This window comes from Motacilla alba, chromosome 2 (assembly GCF_015832195.1).
Source record: "Motacilla alba alba isolate MOTALB_02 chromosome 2, Motacilla_alba_V1.0_pri, whole genome shotgun sequence".
NCBI classification, from domain to species: Eukaryota; Metazoa; Chordata; class Aves; order Passeriformes; family Motacillidae; genus Motacilla; species Motacilla alba.
This window is the reverse complement of record NC_052017.1, coordinates 105619546-105640670: the sequence shown is the minus strand read 5'-3', so window position 1 is coordinate 105640670 and position 21125 is coordinate 105619546. Positions and strand designations below refer to the sequence as shown.

General features: G+C 40.1%; 2 protein-coding genes across 3 annotated transcripts; both read right to left on the bottom strand.

The window, feature by feature from the left end:
* Positions 1-453: 453 nt before the first annotated feature.
* On the bottom strand, positions 454-11434 carry LOC119697653 (histamine H3 receptor-like). Of its 2 annotated transcripts, XM_038128667.1 has the most exons (4): positions 10719-11434; positions 6450-6793; positions 3673-3839; positions 454-1946 (listed from the first exon to the last, which is right to left on the bottom strand). In XM_038128667.1, exons 2-4 carry the CDS (start codon positions 6694-6696, stop codon positions 1161-1163), a joined length of 1200 nt encoding a protein of 399 aa, XP_037984595.1. In that variant the 5' UTR covers positions 6697-6793; positions 10719-11434; the 3' UTR covers positions 454-1160. The 2 variants fall into 2 exon arrangements, with proteins under 2 accessions (XP_037984595.1, XP_037984596.1); XM_038128668.1 differs by lacking the exon at positions 6450-6793.
* A 123-nt stretch (positions 11435-11557) lies between these two features.
* LOC119697652 (histamine H3 receptor-like) lies at positions 11558-20311 on the bottom strand. Its single transcript, XM_038128666.1, has 4 exons — positions 20207-20311; positions 18192-18480; positions 15478-15644; positions 11558-12885 (listed from the first exon to the last, which is right to left on the bottom strand). The coding sequence occupies exons 2-4, from the start codon at positions 18436-18438 to the stop codon at positions 12091-12093; spliced, it is 1209 nt and encodes a 402-aa protein (XP_037984594.1). The 5' UTR covers positions 18439-18480; positions 20207-20311; the 3' UTR covers positions 11558-12090.
* Between the last annotated feature and the right edge of the window lie 814 nt (positions 20312-21125).

Sequence of the window (21125 nt, the reverse complement as noted above, 5' to 3'; positions counted from 1 at the left end):
ATGAATATACACCAAAAAAAAAAACCCAGAAGATAAAATGGACACCAAATACCTCTCACATTTCTTTATTTAAATTTTCATTCTTCCATTTTTTTCCTAGCCTTATACTTACTGACCATGTGATGAAAAGAAACTATTTAGATTTTAAAGTTACACCTGTTTATTTAGTAAGGAAGTTAATACCTGGTGATTCCAGAGCCATGCAAGCAAATAGTCCTTAACAGTATGGAAAGTGTGTACTGAAAGAAGATCAAATCGAGGCTCTCTCAGTTCTCACCACACATACTACAGGCAGCCATCCAGGCCAGCCATTTTCCTGGCTCATGCAGAAAAACAAGCACAGCCTTACACAGTGTGTAAGAAATACCCCATTTATCACAGCCTCTGGCTGAGGGCTTGTAACAGAAACAGAATTGGATTTCCCCCCCCCCCCCCGCAAGGAGTTAAGAACAAATACTTCTCTTTCTATGATCTCTCAAAACTACATCTAAAGAAGGCTGGTTTCTTGCAGAATAATTGAACATCCACATAAATGCTTTACACACCTGAATTCTCTACTGCTGCGTCTGAGCAAATATAGCGAGTGATGCCCTTCTGCAGAGAACACATACATCCAAGTTTCTGAAAGTAGCTCCTATTTGCTTCTGATGGTCAAAAACCTTTAGTGAAAGGAAGTAATCCTGCTATGTGCCCGGCAACAAAAATCATAACTTCATTGGGTGTTTCATATAGGCAAAAATCAGGTTCTGAATGCAAATTGTTCAAAAGAGAGCAGAGAAGATAGGAGCTTTAGAATACTATTGACCCTATGGGTAATATGCAACTTTATTGTATCTTTAACTAATATCACCTGTGAACACAAATATAAGAGGTACTGCAACTGAAGACAACATTCTCAGCAATCAGAATTAAGATAATGTGGATAGACAACTAGGAAAAGTCAGGCAAAGGCAATAGCCTTTAACTGACCAATTCAAATATGTGGGAAAAGCACACAAACCTTGGTCATGAACATTTGTGTGCAGGAGGACATTTCATAGAAGGCTTATTTAGATTTTCCAACTAGTTTAATCCCCTGGAAAAGACTAAATCTAATTTCAAACAGTGGCTGCTTACAACCCTCATCCAGCTCCTCTTGGACTTTGTTTTTCATTTTCCTTCTAAAAAGAACCTGATCTCAATGTTGCAAACTTTTTGTGACACAGTATTTTCAGAAAAGCCATTCTAAATTTAACATGACAGAGAGGGTAAAGAAATGGGTTCAAAGAAGAATTGATCCACAAAAGCCAAAAGGTTGCTTCATACAGGAAGTTATGGACACAAGTTCCTTGGCAGGCCCCACGGATAATCATTAATAAAGAGTATGGGGCCCAGCAAATGGCAAACACACAGACAATTATGGCAAGAGACTTTGCTATTTTCTTGTCCCGTTGCAGTTTTGATTGGGTCTTTGCACAGAAGGAAACAGAAAAGTCTTTTCCTGGGGTGACAGAATTGTCTCTGGATGGAGATGAGCCGTCAGTTCCTGAAGACTCTTTCTTTGGTCTCATGGAAGAAGAAACACTGTCCTCTGCTTCTGATGAAGGAGATGATGCCCCTGGCCTTGGCAAGCCACAAAACCTCCAGGACAGGCTGCTGCTCCTGGGAGACTCACAGTCCTGCACGCTGCCACGCCGCTGGCGCCGCTGGATGTTGTGGAAGATGTGCAGGTTGAAGTAGGTCACCAAGAGCAGCGGCACAAAGAACTCCAGGGTGGATGCACACAGGAGGAAGTACCAATTGTTGAAGAACTCGGCGTAGCACTGATCCACCGCTACCACGCTGTGTCCGGCCACGTGCTCCCAAAACAGGATGGCTGGGCAGTACAGGAGGAAGGCAAATAGCCAGATGGCCATCATCTCATTGGCAGGGTTGGACGTTATTCCCTGCTGGGCTCTGTAAGATACCTGTGAGGGAAAGAAAACATTAAAATTTCAGACTTGTAGAGACCCATTTTGGGACTAAGAGAAGCAGCTGGAGACAAACTCAAGAAGTGCTTGATAATAGAGAGGTGTGGCTGTGCTGATCAGGTGAAGCTCACCCAAGCATGTTCATTTCATTGATGCTGACAGAGCACAGGGTTCTCTCTCTACAAGTTAATGTCACTGTAATATTAGGGTCCTGACACTGTTAATGTCAGGGTCCAAGTGATGAAACACGACCATCCATCAGTACCTAGTAATTCGGTATGCCTTGTTTGAGCTACCTGTGGTCTGAAGTGCCAGAGGAATTAGCACTTTATAGCTGTTGGGAGCATGACTCCCACTCACAGGAAACTGCACTGCTTTTTACAGCATTTTACAATCAAACAACTGTATGCATAATGGTGCTCGACAGAAAAGGTGGCACATAGATTTAACCTATAAGAAAATTACTTGCTAGACAATTCATAAGGATGAAGGAATAAATACCACACCTGCACCACAGCCCTTAGCTGATGGAACAAAAAAAATCACCCATTTTCTTCCTTCTCAATCCACTCCAGGGCCAGTACATATTTTCCACTATATGTTGCAGAACATAGAGATACAGTGTGGCTCACATCCTGCTTCATCCCTTTCACAGGATGAATGTGTAATTCTGCAAGCTTAGCCATCCAATTGATAACAAAAGTTTGTGTTAATGTCACTAAAACTATCTTACAAATGTCCGTAGGTCTTAATTGCATTTGATAAGGTGCTCTGAATTTTGCAATTTGTAAATGCTGAGTCTTTGGCTTTCGAGCATAAGGTTTCTTACACATCAAAAAATTTGGTGTTTGGTTTCCAAGATTTTTTAACTTAAATAAAAAAATAATAAAATAAAATAAGAAGGCAGTTATAGGAAGTTAAATTAATTACCACAAATAAGACTGAAATTCTATTGCATGAAGTTATGTTGACATTCTCATACACAGAAAAGAGCTGGAACCTTTAGTTCTCTGTGACATTCCCTGCCACCTGAGCTAACAGTGGCTGGTGAGAAATGCTGGCCTTCACCCTTAGCATGGCCCAAGGCATAAAGCTCACATCAGGTGTGCAGGATTCTCTGCAGAAAGCAGAGACAGAATGTGTCGGAAGTTTGGGTTCTGCTCCAGACACAAAGAGGAGTTTATTGCTGCATTTCTGCATGCAGCGATTGCAGTCTGCCCTTAGTTCCACTTTCTGCCTGTTTGCTCTTGCTCCTGGTCTTATCCAGAATCATTTTTGACCACATCTCAGGTCTAGACACCCTCCCCAGTGTCCTTTATTTTACTGCCCTAGCTCCATTGTATTTTACTTTCATGCCTGATTTTAGGTCCAAACCCAAATCCAGTTTACTCTGAATTTCCTCTTTCCCTGCCCCTTTTTTACCAGTCTGCTGCCTTACCCTTTTTATCCCCCAGACTGCTTTTGCTCAGGCAGTAACATGGTAACAGCTTGCAGCAGAAATTGTGAGAAAACTCCTGGTTGACTGGCTCTGCGGTGAAGCACGCTCAATGTAGAATATTCACCCCATCTGGCTGCAAAACGTCTAATAATCATCACATGCCAGTATATTTTTGAGTGGTGTTATCTTCATTAAATTTGGGCTTATACTCATCAACATGGCAAAGGTTAGTGAATATAACCATCCAAGGAAAAAAATCAGAGAAGCTCTAAACAGGTTACTTACAGCTTTTGTAACCGACAGGAAACGGTCATAGCTGATAAGAACAATGTTAAATACTGAAGCTGTGCAGAGGAGATAGTCCATGACCAGCCAGAGCTTGCAGATGCCTCTTCCCAAGTACCATTTTCCTGTCAGGCTGTAAGGGATGTAGAGGGGCATGCAGAACACACCTGCAGACGGCAACCACAAAAACACCGTAAGGTTCACAGGGATTGCTAACTCCTGGAAGCAGAGACACACACTGTTTTGGCATTTGGGTAAAAAAATCAACAAATCTGTTAAGGTGAATATGTAATTTATATACATAAGTTCTTAAATTCTCGTGAAATCTGATGGTGACTTTCTATGTCTTAGATCTTAGTGTGATTTATGTATGCTGATTGTTGAGAATAAGCTGAAAGCAATTCAGCAAAGAAGGATTTACTGAAGAAGAAAATCCAGGTCTAACTAACTTAGACTCTCTAAAGGTATAAAATTAGTGCTGCAGCATATATGCACTGTGGTTACATTCCGATATCTAACCTCATAATTTTATTTCCTCTGTTCTTTCATCTGTACTAGAATTTTCCCTCAAATATAATGTTTGCCGATGGCAGTTATTCCTGTAAAATTGGTTAGCATTTGTAAACTGAAGACAATATATTGGGCAGTCTGTGTGGTGCTCTACCAGAGATGGAGCAAACACAGCAGAAGTATGAAACTCTCATTTTTAAGGAGTGTTTTAATCTCATGCTTCTTCTCTACCTGAGAATAACTCCAGAACTATTTTGGTTTGTTTAGTTTGTGTTTTGTCCAAAAGACCTTCCACCGAAGTACTTCATTAAGAAAATCATGTTTGTGTTTTATTTTTAGGCGGGCAACTTCTTCATTTTAACACTAACATTCTTTCAAAAGTGTGGTGCAATAGCTGATTCTACATTCCTGAAAATGCTGATCTACCAGATACAAATAGAAAATTATATGTTGTATCAAGATCCATTTAAAAAAATCTCCAGATTATTTCTTTCTTGACAAGTCCATCAAGATCTTAGAAGTTACTAAACATATCCAGGGTGATGTGGTCCACTGACAATAAAACTGTGGGCAATGAGCTGCCAAACTTTTATCAACAGGGAAATGCTCACAGCACTTTCCACACTGATAGCTTATTCTAACATATTCCTTAAATACAAGCAGCATCACTTTGGTACTAAATACTCATTTTTCATGGTTGCTGTTAACAGCTAATGTTCTCATGAACTTCAATGGGATCAATGTTTGGCACCATGTCAAAAAGTAATGACTGCTTTTAGCTATACATATAAATATAGAGGCAAACCCCAGGTTTTAAGCACTGATATTTGAAGCTCTTCTTACTTTTACTAATTGGTGGACACAAAAGACATGAGTCACATCCCCATAAATATTCCAGACTTTTAATAAATTAAAAAAAAAAAAACAACCCCACAGCAATTTCAGAAAATAAAGCATTTCCTGAACAGTATCAGGGACAAAATCTTAGATTTACAGTCTGTATAGGCCAATATAATACTGATGGCAATCATTTCCTCTTTGCTGATTTAAGAATGCATGAGGCACCAGCCACAAAGAACGGATGAAGAAGGTAGATATTTAACTCTCTTGATTAAACTATGAGATATGAGGAGAAACAATCTTTTGCAGAAGACCTGAGCAATGAAATAGCAGCTCCGGCAAATTGTCTGCCTTAGCAGGAAAGCAAGGACTTCATCATATGCATCGTCTTCTGCCCCATGGGGCAAGTCCCAGAATAAGGCAACACATGTTATAAATGGTATAAATGATGGAAAACCTTAAAGGCTAAACTAATACACTTCCCTACACAGCACTGACAAAGGAACAGCATTTGGGAGGATGGTATTGTCAGAAGTGCAGTAGGTCTGTGGCCATGATTTCCTTTCTCACGGTTCAATGAATATTGGTTTCTGTGACCATCCTGAAGAGAAAGCCATTGTGTGCAGAAGTACCTCCTTGCCAGCCTCAAGTCAAGACATTTGCTGACACATCTGTCACAGGACTATGGTTTTGTCAGGCTTTCTCTGCAGCACTGGCTGTTTCCCTGGCTTCAGCCATGGAGGAGTGCTGCAAAAGGCATCACCTCACTTCACCATCACCTCACTTGGCATCACCAGCCAGGACTGGATCCATGGCAGCTCCAGCAACAAACTCTCCTGGAGTTCTGCAGTGATGCTATGGGAAGAGGGGATCAATTAGGAATATAGATGAGAGATGCCAGCAGAGTGTCAAACTGGTATCAAACAACCCATGAGATCAATAGCCTGAGTTAAGCTGAGGCCAGTAAAAAGTCCTGGTGATAAAGTGTCTTGCTGTAGTACAATACCTTCATAAACCATTAGTACTATGTAGAGAGGTAATTCATTTACCTGGATGTATCACACATAGCTGTCAAATATAAGCTGTTCTGAAGTGTGTGATAAACACCTTATATTTGGAGAGGCAAGGGTAAATCATAAACTGCAGCAAGCACCTCTTCAAGAAGTATTCACATACAATAGTCACTCTTTTTTTGGAGCAACATTAGAAGTATTTATATGAAAAAGAAGGCATTTCTCATTATAACATATTTTGAGACAAATTGGGCTATTAAAACACTTCATGCAGCTTCCACCATTCCCCATTCTTCCCCCAGACACAGCTGGGAAATAGTTCTCTCTGAAGAAAACACACAGAAAATAAACACCAATGCTTCTCCTAAGAGTCCCACAGCACAATTAGCACATGGCTCCACAGCTCTCACTTACCCACTGCAAAGTCAGAAACAGCAAGATTCAGAAAGAAATAGTTACTCCGATGCCTGAGGTTTCTGTCCATAATGAAAGCAAGGATCACCAGCATGTTTCCAAGGATGGTCACCAGACACAGCAACACCATGAGGAAAGCCAGCAGCACCAACACACCCAGGGAGAACTCGGAGCTCGGTGACTGGCTGGGCCAAGTCTCGTTACGCGTCACAGCCACATGTGGAATTTCGGCAGTGCTGTTGTGCATGGTGGGAATCCAGGTCGGGTCAGTCTAGGAAGGAAGTTGTATTTGCCAAAGTTATCCAAAACGTTGAGACAAGCCTATTAACAGGCTGGGCTGAATACTGAAACATAAAAAGAAAAGATTCACAATATCAAAAAAGATGGAACACAAGAATTCAAGACCTGGGCTCTCTGATATTTCTTGATCTGAATGCACCTATTGGCCTTAGCAAAGACACCTCATAATCAGTGTCTTTTCTAGACATGGACTCCTATCTACTAATGTCAAAAAAGCTTGTCTGTGTATAACTCTTCTCACAATCAAGCAGTTTGCATATTAGCAATGTGTGAGTGGTTTTACACAACAAATTTGCTGAAGCCATATCTAATTTTCACCTCCACAGTGGTGAACAGGATTAAAATTATTATAATTCTCTCTCCCTTACAGTAAAATGTAGAAACTTTTGCACTTGCTGCTATACCACTTTTTAAATTTTACAGTTAATAACAGAGAGATCTTTCTTAGTGTTGCTGTTTACAGAGCATTTGTAATACAGTTCCATGCAGCAGAAGCGTCACCAATACCACTTCAGCTCACCCTAACCAGAAGCTCTGGGCAGAATAAACCAAATACTTGGACTTTGGAGGTCTTTATGGTGTGGCCCATCTAATCCTGCACCTCCCAAGTAATCCCAGATAAGCTTTTACTCCATGAAGTACCAAGCCTTCCGCCTTTTTCAGGTGTGAGAAAAGACACCCCTTCCTCATCACAACTCCATTTATTTTGGTGGAAGTGCACAGAATTTGGTAGGCCATGGCTGTGGCTGACACTCACTGGCTCTGTAGCACCATGGCACACAAGTGAGCAGCATTTCAAACTGCAGCCATAAGGCCAGGTACTTGGGTTGATGTAGGGCAAGAAACAAGGAAAGAGAGGGTGGGCAAGATATGGGGAGGAAAGATGCAGTGCTCTGCTACTATATCAAGGGACAAAGGGAATTATGTTGTAAAGAGTCATTAAAGCAAAAGGTGTAGGGTTACAGAAACAGAAGAGACCTTAGGAATGGCAAAATGTGGCAAAGAGACACAGCTGCCTTAGGTGTGTGTGCACAGCTGCAGCCTGGGAAGCATAGAGGAGGTACCAGAGCTTCCTGCGCAGTCACCAGGACACTTAACATGGATGACATAATGTTGAGAGCACATTGCAAAGCGCAGGGTGAGGGAGGTGAAGAAGTATTCTTTAAGCAATTCAAGGAAGCTTCTGGACCACAGAACCTGCTTCTTATGTAGGATTTTAGCATTTATGGCATCTGCTGGAAGTGCAACACAACAAGTCCTAGCAGTGAACAAGGCTCCTGGAGGCTGTCAGGGGAAACTTTCAGACACAAGTCCCGCGTGGGCTAATGGGGGAGATGTGCAGCTGAATCACCTGCTCACTGGTAAAAAGGGACTGGGTGGGGATGTGCTATCAGTGCCAGACTCAGATGTAGTGATGATGAGGTAGTGGAACTCAAGATCCTAAAGGGGATGAGGAAGGAGAGCAGCAGTGCAGACCATGGACTTCAGGTGAGCAGACTTCTGTTTAGGAAAGTGGTAGTGGGAATCCCATGGGAGTAGATCCAAAATACAAGGAGCTCAAGGAAGCTGCAGGCCTCTAAGGACAGCAACCTCCATGCACAAGAATAGTCCATCCCTGCTCTCAAGAAAACAAGCAGATGTATCATGACAGTGGCTAACCCTGGAGACTGAGACTACAAAGCAAAAAGGCCACATGAGGTGTTTGAGGGAGGGACAGAACACAAAGGAAATATTTAGAAATGTTGCCTGGCAACATAAGAATGATGTTAGGAAAACAAAAGCTCACCTTTTATAGTTGATGTGTGTAAAGGACATCAAGGACAACATGAACAACTTCAGCCACCCCATTAGCAGCAAAATGGTGAATAATAAAAATATGGGTAGCCTGCGATGGGACCAGTAATCCAGTGACAGCAGGTGCAGAAAAGGCTGAGGTACCCAGTGCTTTCTTAGCTTCATTCCTCACTAACTAGGTCTCCCTTTCCTCCATGCTTAGTGAATGAGTTCAAGGATGAGAACTGTCATGAGCAGGTGAGAATAAAGCAGGATTACTTGAGGGGACTTGACCCATAAAAGCCCATGGAACTCACTGTGCTATCAAGAGAACCAGCTACCACCTTTGCAAGGCCACTTTCTATCCTCTTAGAATGGTCGTGGAGATAAAGGGATATTCCCAAAAACTGAAGGAAGGCAAATGTTGCAATGATTTTCAAATGCTGCCATAAGAACAAAAGGTCAGATTGTCTTTAGTCCTTAGGAAAATAATGGAGTGAGTTCCCTTGGAAGGTGTTTCTGAGGATCTGAAGGAGGAGAAGGCGACTGGGAACAGTCAGCATGGACTTAGCAAGGGTAAATCGTGCCTGAGCAACTTGGTTGTCTTTGATAAAATTACTGGTTTAGTGGACAAGGGGAATGTAGTCATTTGCTTTTATAATTAGGGAATAAAACAAATGTTGAAGTTTCAATCATAGTTCTGTGTGGCACTCAGGGGGAAATCTATGTGGTATTTCCTTTGGAAAATAAAAGACATGGACATTAGGAGAATAATTAGGGTTCAATATTTGTTCCAGAAATAAACAAAAAAAAGATGACACAATTTCTTCCAACATGTATTTTTATTTGTTGAGTGTTTTTTGGTTTTTTTTAAATCTGAGAGGGTCAGATTAGAAAAAAAAACTGGTGTGGTTTGAGTTGAAGCCCACAAAGTCATATAGCTACTGTCACCATGTATTTAGAAGGTCTACTGAACATCTGCAAAGACAGAAGAAAATTCAAGGACATGAAATGGTTAAATGGATGGAGTGACTGGTTAGAGAGATCTGGGTTAGAAAACCCTTGGTCAAGAAACATCCACTTGAATGGAGGCATAAGAACAAATGCTGAATAATTAGTGTACCATAACCATGAAAAATGTCTGATTTGTGATTTACAAGGGAGAATATTTATGATGCCACCCTAACCTAAAGCTGTGGGCACAGCAACCCAGTGCTTGACTTACCCTGGGAGAACTTAGCAAAATTTTCAACAATTAGAAAAACACAACAAATTCATCTAATACACAGGAGGGGCATGAGAAAACAGTTTGAACAGTCTGTGTGCAAAACAGACTCTAAAAAACACTGATCTCTAGTAGCTTCACCATGCTATATTGTTTCAAGTTCGCTGCAGATTGTGCTGCCTGGAAAATTCCCTCTCTAACTAGTTTTTCAGCACTGCAAAATGTGGATTACCTAGTTTATCTATTCAATAATTTTATAGGTTATTTTACCAAAAAGAACAATACATTCTTTAAGCACAAAATGAAAACTGAATTGTTATACTAGAAGCATAGGGATAGAAAGCAGACAACCCAAATACATTTTTATTTTGGGCCCATCTTCAGTTTAACAGATGTTTAGTACACCAGCTCTTCTATAAATGTTTTAACTCTGTGTGTGTGTTTAGATTTTTTTTAAGCATCACAGAAAAACCCCACAAAATCTATGCCGGCACCACAGCTCACGACAGTAAAAACAGCTGTGCTGAATCAATGACCTCCTCCTGAAGCTGCACCTCTCTTAGCAATTAGGCTCACAATCCATAACACTATCCATGTGAGGCAAGGAAGCATAGCGAGAATGAATGGTGAAAGATAATCTTCCAGCAGTGTCAACACTGGCAAGAGAAGTCTTCAGTTCCAGACCTCTGAACAGAAAGACATTCTACTCTTCAAAGCCATCAACTTTTGTGCTATAATTAGGCTGCTTCCATGCATTTGAATTGTGTTTGCTAAGGAGTATTCTGTTATGGCAACACTCCTACAGACAATTTCAAATTAGATTTAAAACTATTTAAATTGACTACTGCTCTTCATTGTTCTGTGCATCAGATTTCTCTTTCCGTATTTCATACATTATTATATTTATAAACAAAGAGGAGTAAAATTACACAAAAGGAGAGAAAAAAATGTTGTCAGTGACTCTCACTTACCCATCCATAAAAGCCTTCTGGGTGAGTTGCGACACTCAACACATGGTAAGAAAGTTTGGTACATGGAATGGGGTGTAATCAAGCTCCAAGACATCCAGTCACTCCTTTCAGAACTGGACATTCAACTGCTTTGTTTGTTAAGAGCTGCTTAAGACATCTCTGTATCAGCTTCCAGACCTCTGCAAATCTCATTTTCAAGCAGTGAATACGGCCCTTGCTCCCTAATTGAAAAAATCAAGTTTGATATTTGTTCTGTGGCAGAAAAAATCCACATAATGTCACAGTAACAGGACACAAAGCACTGATCTAGTATAAAAATCACTCTGTCAGATCAAATTTGTTCCAGACATTTTGATGGAATATCTTTGCACTTGCAAAGCTTTACACTCGAGAGGCTATTGTCTATTCTCGCACAGCCAGCCAAAATCATAAATCCAGTATGAACTTAGCATTGCTTGCTCTGCTAATTCAACAGGAATGTGATCACGTGCCCAAGCAGGCCTATCTTTTAGGCAATCACATAGTGCACAGATCTGGCACTAAATATCATTTAAGCATAACCGAAGAGGCAGCCACTGTCAGGTGAAAAAACAGTATGGGTGAAAAGACTAGCAACCATTTATGTCTGACACTTTTGATAACCAATCCCAAAATTCTCATAGCATGGAAAATTTCATTCTCTGAAAATCATTCAGAATTACTAACTTACATGTACTTTGTCCTGCAAGGCCAGGTATGAGCTACATTAAAACTTGAAAAGGACAGATATGGCAGGTTAGGCAGTCCATTCACTTGCGTATTGCTCACGGTGGGGATTATAACAAGGAGAAGGCACTCTCTTGTCTTCACAATAGTTTATGAAATGAAAATATACTGCTTCTGTGAGTATTTTTACAATCTTTTTAAAATGTAGCAGTATTGCTTCTTCACTGATAGCTTTAGATTCACAAATAGAACATAAATTTTAATTCAACACATACACAAGCAGGTATCTCCCTCCAGTGACTCTCTATGGAGATAGCAAGAGCAGAGCTCTTTCACAGCGCCAGCTCTATGTATTAAACAAAGGAAAGAAAAAGAAAAAGAGAAAGGAAAAAATATACCTCACACTCACAAACCAAGAGGACATCCAGCAAAGCTTATTATTCTTTCCAATGCACTAGACAGTAATTAATCTAGCATCATACCAGCAAAACCAAAAATGAGATCCCAAAAATTAGCAGTATCAGGGCAACTACATAACTCTGCTGCACTCTTAACAATGTCATTAGTAAACAAATGGGTTTTTTCTCTGTTCATGCCGACAATAGATATGAAAAGGTATCACTAAATAACAGAGGAACCTTATCTGTAAGACATTTCTTTTACCTCTCTAAATAGAAGGCGTGTTACCAGATCTCAATGTTGCAAACTTTTTGGGACATAATATCTTCACAAAAGCCATTCGAAACCTCATATGACAGAGAGGATAAAGAAATGGGTTCAAAGAGGAATTGATCCACAAAAGCCAAAAGGTTGCTTCATAGAGGGAGCTATGGATGCACTTTCCTTGGCAGGCCCCACGGATAATCATTAATAAAGAGTATGGGGCCCAGCAAATGGCAAACACACAGACAATTATGGCAAGAGACTTTGCTATTTTCTTGTCCCGTTGCAGTTTTGATCCAGACCTTGAAGAGAAAGAAGCAGAAAAGTTCCTTTTGAGAGCCGTAGAACTGGTTTCTCTTCGAGATGGACCATTAGTAACCACTGCTGGTCTCCATGACCTCGTTAGTGATGAAACACTGTCCTCTGCTTCTGACGAAGGAGATGATGCCCCTGGCCTCGGCAAGCCACAAAACCTCCAGGACAGGCTGCTGCTCCTGGGAGACTCACAGTCCTGCACGCTGCCACGCCGCTGGCGCCGCTGGATGTTGTGGAAGATGTGCAGGTTGAAGTAGGTCACCAAGAGCAGCGGCACAAAGAACTCCAGGGTGGATGCACACAGGAGGAAGTACCAGTTGTTGAAGAACTCGGCGTAGCACTGATCCACCGCTACCACGCTGTGTCCGGCCACGTGCTCCCAAAACAGGATGGCTGGGCAGTACAGGAGAAATGCTAAGACCCAGATGGCCACCATCTTGATGGCAGAGCTGGACATTATTCCCTGCTGGGCTCTGTAAGATACCTGCAAGGGAAAAAGGACATGTCACATATTCAGACAACATTTGGGGGGAAATTATGTCAAAAAACCATACGTAATCAAGCCAAATATAGTATTTGTTCTGTATTTCCCCAGACACCTAGAAGGTCTTCACTATGAAAGGTTCTGAAAAACTGCTAGTCTTGTTCTCCTTACATTGCAACCCTGCGATTTATTTGAATACTGGACATAGGAGAGGAGCAGAAATTATGATGGCTAGATTATCATTTGGCTTCCAGGTATGAAAGGACATAGCTTGTTTCCACCACACAGTAAAGAAGCAATAAGGAATTGGTAAGAAATGGGTTTATGATTCATCAGCCCAGGCTCAGCAGAGAGTGAAAGCAGCAGCTGTGGGAGTTCCTACCTGCTCAGCAAAAGTAGAAGCCTTCTATATTAGACAGGTTGCCACGTGAGACTGCAAACACCAGACAATATAATTTTTCATACTATTTCCTCTTGCCATAGCAAAAAAAACTATCCCAGACATATACTATAACACCCCCTGCCTTATTGAATCACTCTATTTTAATGTTAGCCTTACCTTGTAAACAGTTCATTCCACTACTGAAAATCTTGATGCTTTTATGTCTACCCAGATAGCATATTAAGAATTAAAATAAAATCATCCAGGGTTAGGAAATACAAGAGCTAAGCCCACCCTGTAATATCCCCGCCATACCCTTGGTCCCCTCCATCTTTCATAGCACAAGAAGATAAGTTGATAAAGAGCTGGACAATTTTATTTCCTCTATACAATTCAACATTTGGCATCTCAGGCTTTCCTCAGAACTGCTGCTTTTCTCATCAGCTTCCTATACTATTCATTAGAAGAGCACCTGCATGATACACAAGAAGTAATGAATGGCACCTTCACAACCACACAGCACACAAAGGGCATTGTCCCTATTTCACCAGCAAGTATCAGAGCAGTAGTTCAGGGTTATGCACACTGCTTTGGATTCTCTGTTTTAAGTATGTGTAGCCTGAAGATTCAGACTCCTCTACATCTTAAAGCATCATATCAGCTCATTGCACAGCTCCAGATGTGCAGTAACGGGTTTGCCACCCTGTGCAAGACAAGCAGCTCAATTTAGAGGCAGAAAACACGAAGCTGGGAGCTGCTTCACAAATTATTAAGTCTGGAGTGACTGGAACCTGGCTACAGGCTACCTTTGCAGCAGAGGCAGAAGTAGATCCCAAGTCTATGAGCATGGTATCTTTTCTTTGGATAACAGCCCTGTTACACATTCCTAGACTCACCCCATCCTCATACCCAAAAGAAGAAAATCAGAATGTGATCATTCTGCAGACCAACAGCAATGGCACAAGAACATGGATCTCAACTAGGTTACAGAAGCCCTTTTAATTTACATTATTCTTATTCTGAGCTCTGCAGCTTTGTTAATGTCTTAAATACAGGGATTCTTATACTTTACTCTTCAGCTTAAAAAAACCCAAAAAACCAAGAAACAAAACCAACAAACTAGCAAAAACCAACAGTAAAAACCACACTACTAGGGAAAATAAGAGAAAATGATTAGGCAGGGTATCAGCACGTCTCAAATGAGAACCTCCCAGTCTAACGTGAAACATGTCATTGAAGCAAGCGGCTCATCAACCTGGAGAAGAGAAGGCTTTGGGGTGACCTGACTGCAGCCTTCCAGGATCCGAAGGGCAAGCAGAGATAGGACAAGGGGCAATGGCTTTAAACCAAAAGAGAGTGGGTTTACATCAGATACTAGAAGGAAATTCTTTACTGTGAGGAAGGTGAGGCAGTGGAACAGGCTGACCAGAGATGTTGTGGATGCCCTATCCCTGAAGACTTCAAGGCCAGGTTGGATGGGGCTCTGAGCAACCTGGTCAAGTGGAAGGTGTTCTTGCCCATGGCAGGGAGTTGAAACCAGATAATCTTTAAGGCCTCTCCTAAATCATTCTCAGATTCTATGACCAAATACCAAGCAGAGCTTAGAAATGGTGAATGATAATATTTCTCAATTGATTCCTTGGATATTTTCTGAAACAGAAGAACAACAACACTCAAGAAACATCTCTTACCTCTCCACATATTTTGATTCATTCTTCTTTTTGCTTCAAGGGATCAGTTTCCACTCAACTGCTCACTGTCAACTCACTGCCAATCACCCCTGCAGTAATTCAGATCCTCATCTGATCTTCACTCAGTCCATCTCACTGTCTCCAAATGCTCTTCTTACTTAATTTATCCAAGCCTAAGAACATCCTTGACTCAACCTAGTTTTCATCACCACCAACTCTTCTAATGATCAAAGCCCAAGTTCTCCGCATGCCTGCTGTCTCTTTCTCACCTGGACCTTCCCATCTCCTGTGAAGTGTAATTAAATAACTTCTAGTGTGGGTGGCACAAGGGTAACACTGAAATCACAGGCAAGGCAATGTATTCAGTCTTAATGCAACATTGAAGCATCATCATTTCTCCACTAAAAAATGGTACCAATAAAAAAGCACCATTTAGCTCAAAGTGTCAATTGTGAAACACTCTGAGTTTTATAGAAATCCCAACATATGCAAAGCAATAAACAGAAATGTTAGTCTTACAGCTTTTGTAACTGACAGGAAACGGTCATAGCTGATAAGGACGATGTTAAACACTGAAGCTGTGCAGAGGAGATAGTCCATGACCAGCCAGAGCTTGCACAGGCTTCTTCCCAAGTGCCATGTCCCTGTCAGGGCATAAGGGATGTACAGTGGCATACAGAACGCACCTGTGAAAAGAAACCAAATGCACACATCAGTCAGCACTGCACTGCATGAGAGAAGAGCAATATTTCTGCAGCATCTGATAAAAGATTGATCAATACTAGCTGGAATTGCCACATAGATGGCTTTTTATTATCCTGCAACCAAAGAACCTTTACTACAAACTAGGTACTAGTCACATTTTTGTAATTAATACCTCTCTGAAAGGTGTATCATGTTTATTATGTATTATTGTTACCTCTCCAATTAACACCACCTGCTAAAAGAAGGAGCAGCTGACTGCTCTACCTGCTGAAGTAAATACTCTTCTGTGTTATCTGCTGAAATTAAAATAAACAAAAACATCTTTCCCATAATGTAATTCACTGTTTTCTATAACAAATTATCCAACTGCCATGCTTCCATCCTCTTAGAAGCATAGATGTCAGAAAATGTTCCAGAAGTTAACTTCTTACAGAAATACGAGTTTTGGACTAATTTTAAAAACTATATGACCAAAAGACTGACAAGGATAGCACAGTTAATTAAATTCACCCGGCCTAACCTTTCTTCTCATCTTAAATCTTGATAATAACCACTTTTCAGGGGCAAGCTGATAGGATATTATCTATGGGAACTCACCAAACTGTGGGAACACATGAGTGACCCACCCACACCCATTGCTACCTAAATGTAGGCTGCTAAGTCCAAATGTTGTGAAAGTGCCAATATGACCTCATTTTGATGGATTTTGAGGTGATCACCCTACACAGAATCACAACACAGCCTTGGGAGGCTGAAGAACTAATAGTGCAGTCAACTGGGATGCAGAAATGCAGTGAACAGCATCAAGGCTGCAACAAAATGGAATCACTGCATTCACAGAGCAATTAGCACTTCATTTTTTGAGCAAAACATTATAGATTTTAACATTCACATCAGGAAAAAACCTTTGGTTTCAACTTTAGATTTACTACCTAATAGTGTGTACTCCTGTACCAGAGTATCTTGAGAGTTTCCACTTCCATAAAAATCTTACAGTTCCTGTTGTTCTCCCTGTACTAAGAATCAAGAGATCTCTATTCAAACCCAGCTATACGAAGAACAGAGACAAAGCAGAAATTGCTGAATGGCAAAAGCAGCTAGATTAGATATGTTAAAAGAATAAGCAAATGATTCTGCAAGCTTTTAGCAGTTTAGATCAAGAAGGAAGTAACAATAATTTAGGCATACCCCAAATCTAAATTATATAGCTACAAAAATACAAATCCCTCTAAAGTCAAACTAAGGCAAAGGCAAAGCTTTTAAGAGAATTTATAATTAAAAACTAGACATTCAGGTAAACATAATATTACAAAACAAAAAATTATGGAAAGTAGGTAATGCCAAGTAAGCTGTACTTCCTTCTTTGGCAGAGAACGTTATTTACTTTGTATTTCTCAGCTAGATGCTGGTGTTTGTTCAGAATGATGCTAGATGGTGAGTCAGATGAGAGAACATCAGTTTGTCAACTGGTTTTCTGCTCACTGCTCTGTTTTTTTCCAGTGTACTGTAACTGGAGAAAAGGCAGCAAGAGCACTGCAGCACGACAAGGGAGAAATAAGCTGGAAGAAGACATCAAGCATATGCAGGGAGGTATCAAAACATTATACAAGGAGATATGGACATCACAAGGATAGGACTATTAGAAGTTGTGCCACTGACAGAACTTCTGGCACTGGCAAAAAAATCTTAAGAAAAGTATACTTCTGGTACTTCAGTATACTTCTTATTTAAAAAAAATAAATTGTGATATGACAAGTCAGAATACAGATTTCATTAAATAGCCATTTAAACAACTGTTAAAACTATTGTTCTACACACTCAATAATTTAACCAAGGCTTTCAGCAAAGATACCCAACACTTCACAGAATATTGCAATACTTCAGTCTCCAACTGAACATAACACTTGTGTCTTAATTGTACTTTTTGTCAGTAAAATTTTCAAAACTAAATGTGTTCCTGTGTATAAATATACATGTAACATCAAACATCTTAGAAATTGCTTCATTTGTAATTTTTTATTTGCCTATACAAACACATATTCCTAAGGTATTACTCTATATAGAGCACATACAGCAAAATGCTTAAAAATAGCATTGGTCGCTCTTTAGCCACAAACATTAGGTGATGATCTGTATTGTGTGATAGCAGACTGAAATAGAAGATACTGACCATGTATGCAAGAGCTGTCAGGCAATATAGGCTGTATTTGATTAGGCTATCTAATCAAATTAGACTAGTCAAAACTCTTCACAAACAGCTCCCATTCTTTGTTAGTCCATAAAATTCCCACAGTAGTATTTTATCCTGAAACATGAAACAGTACCTGTTTACTTAACAGAGCATTCTTTATTTTCTAAAAAAAACCAGGCTGCTAAAATACTTCATGCAGCTTCCACCATTCCCCATCCTTCCCCCAGACACAGCTGGGAAATAGTTCTCTCTGAAGAAAACACAGAAAATAAACACCAGTGCTTCTCCTAAGAGTCCCACAGCACAATTAGCACATGGCTCCACAGCTCTCACTTACCCACTGCAAAGTCAGAAACAGCAAGGTTCAGAAAGAAATAGTTACTCCGATGCCTGAGGTTTCTGTCCATAATGAAAGCAAGGATCACCAGCATGTTTCCAAGGATGGTCACCAGACACAGCAACACCATGAGGAAAGCCAGCAGCACCAACACACCCAGGGAGAACTCCGAGCTCGGTGACTGGCTGGGCCAAGTCTCGTTACGCGTCGCAGCCGCGTGTGGAATTTCGGCAGTGCTGTTGTGCATGGTGGGAATCCAGGTCAGGTCAGTCTAGGAAGGAAGTTGTATCTGCCAAAGTTATCCAAAAGGTTGAGATTCATAAGGGGTTAAAATGGGATGAGTCAAAAATCCAGTGAGCATCCAAAACCAAAATTTTCCCAGGAGGGAGAAAAAATAAAAAGCTTTTGATGCTAGATAAATCTAGTTTTCCTAAGATTCTCTTAAAGCAGAACTCTAGCAGAGTTCTGGTGAAGAAATATACAGTATTTTCAAGCTTGTATTTTAAAACGCAAGCTATTCTTTAAGCAACATGATCCTTATCTGTGGAGGTCAGGAGGGTTGATTTGAGGTTCCCTCTTGCTTCCCTCCCTCCCTTCCTGATGTGTTTTGCTTGCTAGCATTATATACTACTTTTTCTAATTTTTTTTCATCAACCTGGGTACACATCATAATGAGAATTTAAACCACTTTTTAATTTCATCCTTGTTTATCTGACATTATTGCAAATTCAGCAAGCCTTTGTTCCTTCTCTATTTATATATTTATGCTTTTTGCTGAGGAAAGGCATGGTCGACTTTGTTGTTTCTGCCAGTCTCCTTTTTGTGCACTCTGGAGCTGAAAATTGACATGATGTAAATAAGTATAGATACAGTTACTTACCAGAGCAGTTAACCTGTAATGGTCCAACTCTCAGAGATCAGTTCAAAACTCTCACTGAAATCAGTTTCAAAAATCTTAGCAGCAGCTTCAGCAACACATCACCAGCTGCTGTTTCTCCAGAACCCAGGAACTAAATACAGACTCCCTGAATGAGAATGAGAGCTTGGCAATTAAGTTTAACAGGATGAGGCTTTTCTTTCCACACTGGTGACAAAAATTGTGTGTCTTCCACAAATGCTTATATTTTGTATGAGTAATGAAGCCACTTGCAGAGAGCTGTGAGTATTCTACAGTTGTAAAAATTCAATCATTTTTATCATAGGTTCTAAAACCACTTTGGTGTCTAATTTTAAATACTTAAATTTGAAAAATGTTGGCTGTTATGTCTTCATCTCTGTTGTGGGAACAAATTAATTAGCTTTTGCCAAGTGCTTTCACTGAATGTTTGAATTCCAGTAGTACAAAAATGCAAAACTTTATTATCCATGCAAATATCTTCACAGCATGTATGTCCATCACTGGTTTAGCTTTATTTCATGTCTAGGTAATGCAGAAAACACACTGTGGCACAATTATTAAGTAGTACCAGTAGCCATTCTTCTGCTAGCTATCCTGAAGCCCCAAAACAAAATTCAGCAGTTTCACTGTTGCTCATGAGAGCCAGCTAACCTTGCACCATGGCTTAAATCTCAGAGTGTTTCCAGGAGTATATAGCTGCCTATTTGTACTCCCTCTCTCTCCCTCAAAATTTCTTATTGGATCTTAGATCTAACTTGACTTCTTGAAATCTTAAATAACCAACTCTTCCACACCATGCTCAGAAAGCCTGTGTGTTGCAAGGCATCTACACATATGAAGTTCGATAGGAGATCCACTTCATGAGCTTTTAGCAGAATTCTTCTGTGTGTGTGGCTATGACAAGGATTAAATCAGGCTAGAACACGTCTAGCTAGAAAAATATTGAAGCAGCTACTAAACTGCTTCCATTTTTTACACTAATAGACATGCTAGGAAATAAACATATAGCAAAGTTGAACACAGCAAAAGGATCCACAAGTAAATGTCCCATCTTTATCTTTCTTCTTTCCCCCACATTAAACACATACCAAACAGTAGAACCACCACCCTGAATTACCTGCAATATGAAGAAATTACTAACAGTCCAGAATTGGTATGCTGCTGTAAGAAAGACAATTATCTTCACTTTTAAAAGTTAAGATTTTAAGAATGTGAATTTCATATTTAAGCATGGAAGATTTCCAGATGCACACAGGACATTTAGAGGAAATGACTAACAGTGAAACCACCAAGCAGTTCTTCAGAAGATACTCAGCTAATGAAGTACCCCAATCAGAGAGCAGATATCTGTCTGCTCATTTAGGTTTGAGACACAAAGGAAAAAAAATCATTCTGATACTACCTTGTAGGAAACTCTAATGCTGTAATGGCTAATCGGTGCTCAGCTGTACTCCTCATTCATTTTCAGAATAACAAAACAAAACCAAGAAAGTAAAAAGATATTAAAACAGAGTGGCCAAAAAGATAAAAGCCGCTATCCACCCTTTCCTGGTAATGTTTTGGTTTTTGATGACATATTTTTATGACAGGCAATTGCATTTTGGGTATAAATTAATTCTATCATCCTTCTTTTCTATTTTTCTTTTGCCAGGTAATGAAATTTGTAACTCTTCTACAAGTGAGCAGTATGTCTTAAAAACTTCACAGTGTTTGATAACAAAAATGGTTAAAACTGCTGCTCCAGTTTAGCATTAAAAATAATGTCCCAGGAGAATTTTTAAAGTTAAGAGTTTTGTCAGACATTTTTGTAATCTCTTTCTCTTGTTCTATCTACTTAGAATAAGGGAAGTTTAAACTTAGGAAATGCTTGCAAGCAAAAATAGGAAGGGACTGTAACTTCTCTAACCAAAAGTGTCAAGACAGCTAGACAGCACTTAATGCACTCTCTGAAAGGAATAGTGTGAAAATAAAAATGCATTTCCACTCTCATGGTCCATTTTCAGACATTTTCAAGGTAAGGGGATTCATCTTGCTCA